General features: G+C 46.6%; 1 protein-coding gene across 1 annotated transcript in view; it reads right to left on the bottom strand.

The window, feature by feature from the left end:
- RAB8B (RAB8B, member RAS oncogene family) overlaps positions 1-9,058 on the bottom strand; it is an 81,555-nt gene that overhangs the window by 5,406 nt on the left and 67,091 nt on the right. Inside the window, exons 3-6 of the mRNA XM_045294953.1 lie at positions 8,375-8,435; positions 4,390-4,467; positions 3,124-3,213; positions 1,879-1,944 (exon numbers count right to left, since the gene is read on the bottom strand). Coding sequence (XP_045150888.1) covers positions 1,879-1,944; positions 3,124-3,213; positions 4,390-4,467; positions 8,375-8,435 — 295 coding nt within the window. The remainder of the gene's footprint in view (positions 1-1,878; positions 1,945-3,123; positions 3,214-4,389; positions 4,468-8,374; positions 8,436-9,058) is intronic.

Here is a 9,058-nt window from a genome sequence, read left to right as displayed (position 1 = left end):
TGTTTCCTAACACTAATCAGCCCACCTGAAGGAAAAAATAAAAAAGACTGCTAATAGTCATTTAAGATAAAAGTTTCTGCCTACTGTGCACTGGCCAATAAGGGTCATTTATGTCTCAATATTTGGTCGAGATATTATGAAATTAAGTGTCTATAAAACCCTCAGTATATTGTTAAATGAATTATATATGATAAAGCATATTCAAACACAAGCATGTATTTTTATGGTCAGTTTTATAAGAGAGAAATTTTCCTGAACCTTTGACCAAAGTAGAAGACTTGAACTAAATCCACGTTTCTGCTGCATTCAGCAGAATTAAAACTGAAGCAACCAATGCTTGACCTTACTGCTCTTTCATCTGGCTAGCACCCCTGGCTAGCTAAGGAGATGTTTTCTCTGAAGTCAAGTTAGATGTGAAAGACCTGCAAGTCAGGAAGGCATCTTATCACAAGTACATTTGCATGGAATGGTCTAAAGCAATATTCCTTTCAAGATAGGAGAAAGAAATAATGCCTCAGGAAAAAGAATCTTGGGCACCACCATCTAACCCACCCCACCCCACCCCACGCCTGCCTACACAAGGGCAAGAGCTGTGCTTGAGTCAATGATCTCTAAGGTCAACTCTGAGTCTGAAAGGACTTGACCATGTGTGAGCAGCAATCGACAGACGGCGTGAAGAGGCAGCAGTTTGGACACCAAGCCCTGGTACCAGGCGTCCCCAAGAAACGTGTTATATCAGACCAGACGGTTTTTACAACCTGTTGAAGATGGAATGCATTGTAAGCCACTGTGACCATGAATGTAAATCTCTGGGCCTGAATGGACTCCTGCAATTAACTCCTATAACTAATCTTTGCAGCCTACTGCTTGTGTCCAGCAGGAGCTAATGCCCTGCTTCATGTAACACCCGTGTGCTACCCCAACTGAATACCAGCCAATCAATAACGTTATAATTTCATGCTTTTGCCCTTGTTACGTACTAAATTTGGGTTGATGCACTAAATTTACATGTGTGAGTTAGTGATAATCCCCATTCAAATAATTTCTGTTCATTAATAAATTCTGTTTAAAATTTATTTTTAAAGTTTTAGAGTTTTTCTTATCAATAGTTTAAAAACATACAGCATTACTAATAGTTCTGTCCTTAGTAAAGAAAACTTATTCTTAGAAAAATTTAAATATTTTTTCTTTCTGTCTTTATCAGCTAACTTACTGAACATTTACATTAAAATTACTCTCTGATAAATACACACTTGATTTCTAGTCAATGCCACTGTGTTATGATGTATCATGCTCAACCTCCTCCAAACATGTATGCTAAAGGAATCTCTGCAATACACCATCAGTTTCATCCTCCCTTAAACAAGACTGGGCATGAAATAAGGCTGTTCTGCTACATGAGATGACAGGACAGAGTGCTGTTGTTTGTTGTTGGGGCAGCAAGACAGTCTCGACTCCTAACAGCCCCACACAGAACAGGACATGCTGCCCGGTCCAAGCTCCATCCCCACAATCACTGCGATGTCTGAGCACTGCTGCTGCCGGTGTGCCCATTCAGCTCTTTGAGGGCCCTTTTTTTCACTGCTGCTTTGTCAAGTAGAAAACAATGGTGGTGGCTGGTCCAACAATTCCAGCTGCTCAAAGCAAGGGCAAAACTGGGACAGGAATTCCACTTCTGTGCAGTTTAGCCTGAAATGAGCAAATCTAACACAATCCCACAGCTAGTGCTAAAAATTCAACAACTAGGGTCTACGTAAAAGTCAGAAGCATGAAGGTTCATGAAAGGGAGGCGGGTCAACACAAGGTGACTCTGCGGGTGTTGCTTAAACACAGGTATAGTGGGAGTTCATAATAAGCCATGAAACATTTCTTCCTTACCTCTTCTACATTTGTACTGGATTTTGCGCTTGTCTCCAGGAATTTGATCCCATAGTCAATTGCTAGCTGAAAGGCAAAACAGAAAAAGCAAAACTCACTGAGAGCTGCTGGGACAAATTTCTAGGTCTCGGGTTTTTCGCGTTTCAGAGCCCCTAGGAGAGCAGAGAGTTTGGAACTCCCGGGTTTTGTACACGTCTTTGCTTCCTTCTATTCTGCTTGAAATTTAATCATAAAACTTATTTCTCATAAGCGAAAAGATGCACAATGTCTACTTGAAATAGTTCTTTTGTGTTGTACTTTTAGCTCGCTAATATGCTTACGAGAAAGATTATGAGTCACTCTCTTATCATTAACTCCAGATTCATTGACCAGTTTTATCCGCTCCCAAAGTACAATTCTCTAACCATTTGTACACCAGTTTTACTATTTAAAAAAAGGTACATAAAAGAAGTGAGCGTTTAAAAAAGTAAAGCATTCATTGCTTTGATTTCTACTGATGAAGACAAAGGGTGAATTTTTCCAGATTTTTAGTGAATTGCAGAGTTCATTGACAACAGTTAAGTGGATGTTTCTTTAAAGGAAAAAGAAACTTGCCAGGAAGAATGAAAATCAAAATGTATTTTGTACATAATCACTCAAAAAATCACAGCGAAATTCCAAGACTTAAAATGCCAGGGAGCCTCTAAGCCAATGAAGACAACGTCATGACCAGAGAGCCGGAGAAGCTCTGCTGCCCTCCAGGCACCAGTCCCGAGGCCTGTCTGTCTGCACGTGGCCTGTCACGGCACCCGCGGCTTGATGGACTGCCACCAGGCCACCCACTGTGGTGACCCACAACTCCTGTGCGCCGAGCATGCTTCCCTCAAACAATGACCTGGAAAACGATCACTGTTGAAGCATCACCTACCCAATTGCTTTTTTCACAGACAGTGAATTATTTTAACTTCAAAACTGGGCCTTTTCACACAGACACGAAAAGGAATCGCGTGAACACTACGCTGCAGGAATTGTGTCCCGGAGACCAGGAGCAAATTCTTTAAGAGTGAGTCGTGACCACACAGTATTGGGAGTTGGACTGGAATACTAATTTACACCATTCAAAGATGGGCTACATCTCTTTGTTGTCAATGCTAAGGGATTAATATAGATTTTTTTTTGAAAGTCAACCAACAAGTAAACAATATTACGGAAATCAACGCTTAACCTGACAAGATTTTAACCTTCATGTATGCAGCTCAAATTTACCTTCTCGCCTCTTTCTTTTGATACTTGTCTTTTGTCATTCATATCACACTTGTTACCCAGGATCATTCTTTCAACGTCTGAAGAGGCATGCTGCAGGAGAAAATAGTTCATTATAAAGAGAGCCTGAGAAAAATCACGGTTAGCTAAGACGAATACGAACCAGTCAGAAACCCACCCATACATTTAATATGACATAATCTTTCAGTCAACACAAGGCTGGATTCGGAGGAAAGTTTAGATGATGTGAGGAGCGGGGAGACTCCCAGTAACAGCCTTCCTGGAGCCTGTGCAAATCATTTTTAAAAGGCCATGGACGTGTCTCCGTTTGCACGTGAACAGAAATAAATGCGTGGTTCTGTAACCGCAACACATTACGAACATATGTTAAGGTCGTAGAAGGAAAACAAACTCGGGTCCCCAAGGACCCAGCGGAACGCGTATTCTGGATTCTCAACTACACAAGACATCAATTCAGATGGGCTGCTACAGATGTGTACAAAATTGTTTCAGGGTCACATTTCTTTCTGAAATGGCAAAGACACAGAAAAATCTTAATGTCCGCCAATCTGGAATTAAACCTCCTTCACAGATTGAGCTTTCAAACAGCTAAGACGGAGAAATGGTTAACGCAGCAAAATGTTCGATTCGATTGCAGGCTAACAGTGACATGTTTGCCACAGGCAAACAGCACGACGGCCAGGAGCATCTGGGAATCTGAAATTTCATGCACATTTGAGAGCCGTGTGGAGTACATGCAAGTTACTGCTCTCTGGCTTCAAGCTGCCTCGTGCGTGAAACGGGCTTGGGCTAAATGATTTCAAAACACTGCTGTGAAGTTGAAAATGCTGTGCGTTCTCCCCCTGGCTGCCCCAGTCTTCCCCATCTGCACATAAGCAGAGGAGTCTGGCAGGCAGCACAGGCAAGCACCCGCCCCGGGGCTCCCCGAGCTGCCCAGGCCCCATTCCGTGGTCTCCGCATCCTGTCCCATACATTTGCATGTGCCCTTTGAAGCAAAGATGGTGAGACTGTCATGGACTGGGACCCGTGGCCAGGGTGGACCAGTACTGGAAAAAGGATCCCCTGCTTGGTAGAGGGCAGTGAGAACGAGAAAGAGCTTCAATGAGAGGGCCTGACACGGGACGCTTCAATAGGAAGGCTGCAACAATGGGCTCGCACACAAGGCCGTGCTTCCTGTAACGCATGGACTGGCTATGAGTTGGAACGGACTGGGGCACCCAACCACCGCACCATATTACACACGCATACCTCTTCGATGTTTCTTATCCAGTTCTTGATATTGTCGAAGGACTTCTCGTTCGTGATGTCATACACCAGCATGATTCCCTGTGAGAGCAAACACATTCTCAGGGTTTCCTGTTTGCAGCCGTAGAATTCCTCCCGCCAGACACCTTTCATTAATTTGTCCTTTTCCCCCCTTTTTATAAAAGGCATTGGAAAAACACAGAGAATTAAATAAATAAATGCTTCCACTATTTAGCCATATAAATAATAAATAAGTAAGCACTGTGAACATTTTCACTGTTAAATTTTAATGAATTCGTGATTATGGTGCAGGTGATACTCCCTGAGCTCACAAGATAAGCGTCAGCACCCACTGGCTTGGAAAGTGTGTAAGTTAAGACAGAGATAGCACGGAGAGCAAGAAGTACCCCTGTTTCAGCCACACACACACACACACACACACACACACACACACACACACACGGTCTCCCGCCTACTCCAGGAAGATGTCTTTATATAGGCTGACCCAGAGGTCACTTGATATAAGGCTGTACAAGTCCAATGAAAGACATTGCTGGCCTACTTTTAATGACTGCACATCTGCTTTATTGTGTTGTGGTTTGTTGTCCCTTCCAAATGCTTCAGTGGACATCAGTATGCTATGCTAATGATTCCCAAATCTACATCCTTAGGCCACCCTGGAGGAGAGCTGGTGCTTCCAGTGGGTCAATGGTTTGGACGCAGCCCTTGCTCAGGGGAAGAAAGGCTGGCAACCTGCTCCTGTGAGCACTGTAGCCTCGGGCAGCGGAGGGAGCAGCCATTCTCTCGGGAGAACCCCCTAGTCTTGTCGGAACCCCCTTGGAAGCACAGAGCAACAGCTCACACTTCTACACTGAGGGCTACATCTACATCAGTCCATTCCGCAAATACTCAGTGGGCACCCACTGTGTGCCCGGTATTTCACCGTAGGTAGAGTAACGATGTTATTGAAGGGGTGGAAAGCACAGGGTGCTCCGAGTGCGTACATCAGAGTCGTGACCTAATCTGGGCTGAGGAGACTTGAAGCAAGCACCAGGGCTGAGAGTGGGCTGTGAGGGGCAGCCCACAGTGCCAGCACATAACAGATGTGCTATAAAGATCTACGGCCTGTGAAAGCCCACGGGAAAGTCTATCAGCTGAGCACGTGCGCACTGCTCCACGGAGAAGGGCACAAAACTCAACAAAAGAGAGTGAGCTGAGCTTCTTCATCTCAGACCTACTCTCACCTTGGTGACAGCCAGAAAAGCCCAGCCGGAGAGCCAGCCCTCAGAGACCCCCGAGTGCCTTCTCCCTCCACGCTCCATCAGACACTAAGTTCTACAGACCTAGCTGCGTCAGTGTTTCCAGAATCTGTATTCTGACAGGCTCTAGCTCAGTGCTTATCAAATGGTGCCCACCACTGAGAACAGATGGTCCCACGTCCCACTGGAGCAAAAAGACTCGGGCAGAATTTCCTGAAGATTCACCTAAGATTGCTTTCAGGTAAGACAAGTTTCCACTGATCTTGCATTTAGCGAACATCTACTATGTGTCGGGCACAATGGTGGACACTGGCTTTACTGCAGAACAAAAGAAAGAGACAAGAACCCCAGTCCTCAAACTGAAAAGACAACATACTCCCTAGATGAGAAGGACAACAACGTCTGGTTATTTCAGTCTTAAGTCAAAGGGGAAGACTAGACAGTAGATAGATACATGGGAAAAATAGATGCTTCTCAAAGCTAAATTAAGCAACACATTTCAAAGACCTCTTTCATCATACCACCACCAAGGGGTAGACATCTAAGGTCCACATTTGCCCCATGTCCTAGGTGTCCCGTCCCCCACCACCCCTCACTGGTGCAAGTGAACACTGCAGTGATGGCAATGCATCACTCTCAGAAAATGAAAGTGGTCAACACAAAGGCCGGGATCAGAAGTGCCTGTGAATGACCCCAACTCATCCCTGGTAAGATTTCACCTACCTACCCTCCCTCCCTCCCCCACTGCCTTCTTTGAACTTTGATTTAATTTACTTACTGAAATGAAACCCCAACAGTTGAACAATTCCTACTCTGCCGATGCAGTAACATTGGCTACAAGAGACAAGCTGGGCAGTGTTCAGTTGCTCTGCCCAGCATGCCCGTCTCCCCCTGGGATACCAAGCTAAGCAGAATAGAGAGCAGCTGGGAATTCTTAGAATGATGACGCTTCACAATCCGACACTGATTACTGAGGAGGTGTGTGGAGAACGCACCCATGTGACATGCTTAGTGGTGTTTAGTACACAGGCGACGTGGTGTTCCAAAGGGATCCCTACGCTCTTTGTGAGCATGAGTGCCTGCTGTCCAAACAACAGAGGCTACGTGACAACTGGGAGGGAGGGAGGGTAGCATGGTACTGAAGGGATCCGTGGACTCAAACCACACCGTCTTGGAGACAAAGAGCCGGTCACGGGCCCCTTCGGCTCCGTCACCTCCGACACGACACTTAGCAGCCAAAGCGTTTTTTCCCGCAATAGGTGGGTATGGTGACAGCGGGTACCCCACAAGCTAGAGGTTGGCTTCATAATCTCAACTACTTAACCTGCAAAAGTGTTCTGGGCATAATTGGAGTTCATCAAAATTCAAGACTTCGAGTTGAATTTTGAATTTACAGCTTGAGCCTAAAACCAAAGAGAAAAGCCCAGGCTTGGGCCTGCTGCTCCAGATCAGCGGTTCTCAACCTGTGGGTCGTGACCCCTTTGGGGGGGGGGGTGTCGAACGACCCTTTCACAGGGGTCGCCTAATCTACCGTGCATTATCAGATATTTACATTAGGACTCATGACAGTAGCAAAATTACAGTTATGAAGTAGCAATGAAAATAACGTTATGGTTGTGGGGTCACCACCACGTGGGTCCCGGCATGAGGAAGGCTGAGAGCCAATGCTCTAGGTTCTAAGCTGCCTTTATTTACCACGGCAATCCCAGCTCCACACCGCACCTGCCCAGAGCCAACAGGTAACATAAGTGGGGTGAGTGGATAAAACATCTTGGGGTGGAAAATCACCAAACAGTGAAGTTATGAGAGCAATGGTAAGGCCAGGGCGCAGTACCAAAGGCCTAGGTGGTCAAGATTCATCCGATTCAGAGCCTCCACATCACAGATCCCTTCTCTACCTCCTGGTTAGCTGGCAGAAAGCTGGCCAAGGAGCCCGCACAGAAGCTGTGGGTGTTATGGAGGTGGGGAGAGACAAGGGGCGGTGCTCATAGCACTGAACGGCAAGCAGGCGCAGGAAACGACACAGTGACAGGGTCTGTGGTATGCCAAGACTCGGCTTACGGTCTTAGAAAGAGGAAAAACCATAGAAGAATACAATTACCGCAGAACGTGTGAGGGCGTTCTGGACCACCACCCAGCTAGCCTTCGGTTATTGTTGGGAAGACACTGGCAAAGTATACATACACCGAGCACAAAGCATAAACATCCCTTTGCGTGTCCCGTTTCTCTTTAAATGTCCAACAGGTCGTTCTTTATTGTGGTATGTGTACCAGGAATTTACAGTACATTTCACTGGAGCTTGAATGTTACTGAAACGTGAATGCCCGATTGTGACAATGTGAAGCTAAATTACAGACTCAGTGGTGGAAATCAAAGAAATCAAAGCTGTCAGTGGTTATTGACACTTCATACCCCTTCCTGTGATTTGCATGCATGTCCCATGATCTTGGTCTCCTGTTTTCTTTATAACATTTTGTCTCAGAACAAGTAATTTCGGGTTACTTTGTTTTATTTTCTAAGCTTAAAACCAAGAACAAACCACTGCTGCTGCGTGGGTCCCACTGTACCGCGACTGTCCAGGGCAGGTGTGTCTTGCTTTCTTATCCTACCCACCCACCCCGCCCTCCCCTGACACTTGACTCCAGTTTGAGTTCTATAAGCTTTGTCAAATGCATGCTTACGTTTTCCTCTCACCTGAAGAGTTGTCAACCCCCTAAGACCACACTCACCATGGCTCCTCGATAGTACGCTGTTGTAATGGTTCGGAATCTTTCCTGGCCTGCTGTGTCCCTAGAATTTGAAACAAGAGAGAAAGTGGGGTTAACGAGTCATCCCCAACAGCACCCCGGAGGCGCGCTAGGCTGCAGGAAGGAGACAGACGCAGCATGCTGGTCTGCTGACGAGTGCAGTGGTGGGCAGCAAAGGGGAAGAAGGCACAAAGGGGGCCCAGCTGCGTGTCTGCCATCCGGAGGCGGTGGTGGCCACTGGGACCTGGCAGGGCTCTCAACGCCGGGGTGAAAGCCTTGGATCTTGATGATAAAGCTGCAACAGGAACATTCTCGCGACCTGCTAGGAACCGGGAAGCACGATTAGTGCACGCCCACGAGGAGGGCAGAGAGAAAGTTCCGAGGTTCAGAGCCCTGGAGGCAGTTAAAACCAGCTTTATACAGTGCCCAACGACGAAGGCAGTTCACTACCTCGGCGGAAAGCGTAATGTCTGCACAAAGCGAGCGACCGCACTGGCCTTAGTGCTGTGCAAATTCCGCTCAGCAGACACACACTGACATGGACCTCCCCCAGCACCTGCCCAGCTGTGGAGACCGCGATGGACGGAGACACCAGAGGTGAACGCACCACCACCCCTCCGCCGCCATGTTTCCAAAGCCCTGAAAACAAAAACCCCTCTCAAAACT

Source organism: Echinops telfairi, unplaced genomic scaffold (genome assembly GCF_000313985.2).
Source record: "Echinops telfairi isolate 266 unplaced genomic scaffold, ASM31398v2 ScPeMD7_4048;HRSCAF=4782, whole genome shotgun sequence".
Lineage (NCBI taxonomy): Eukaryota > Metazoa > Chordata > Mammalia > Afrosoricida > Tenrecidae > Echinops > Echinops telfairi.
Note: the sequence above shows the minus strand (reverse complement) of the source record. Positions and strands in the feature narration are given on the sequence as shown.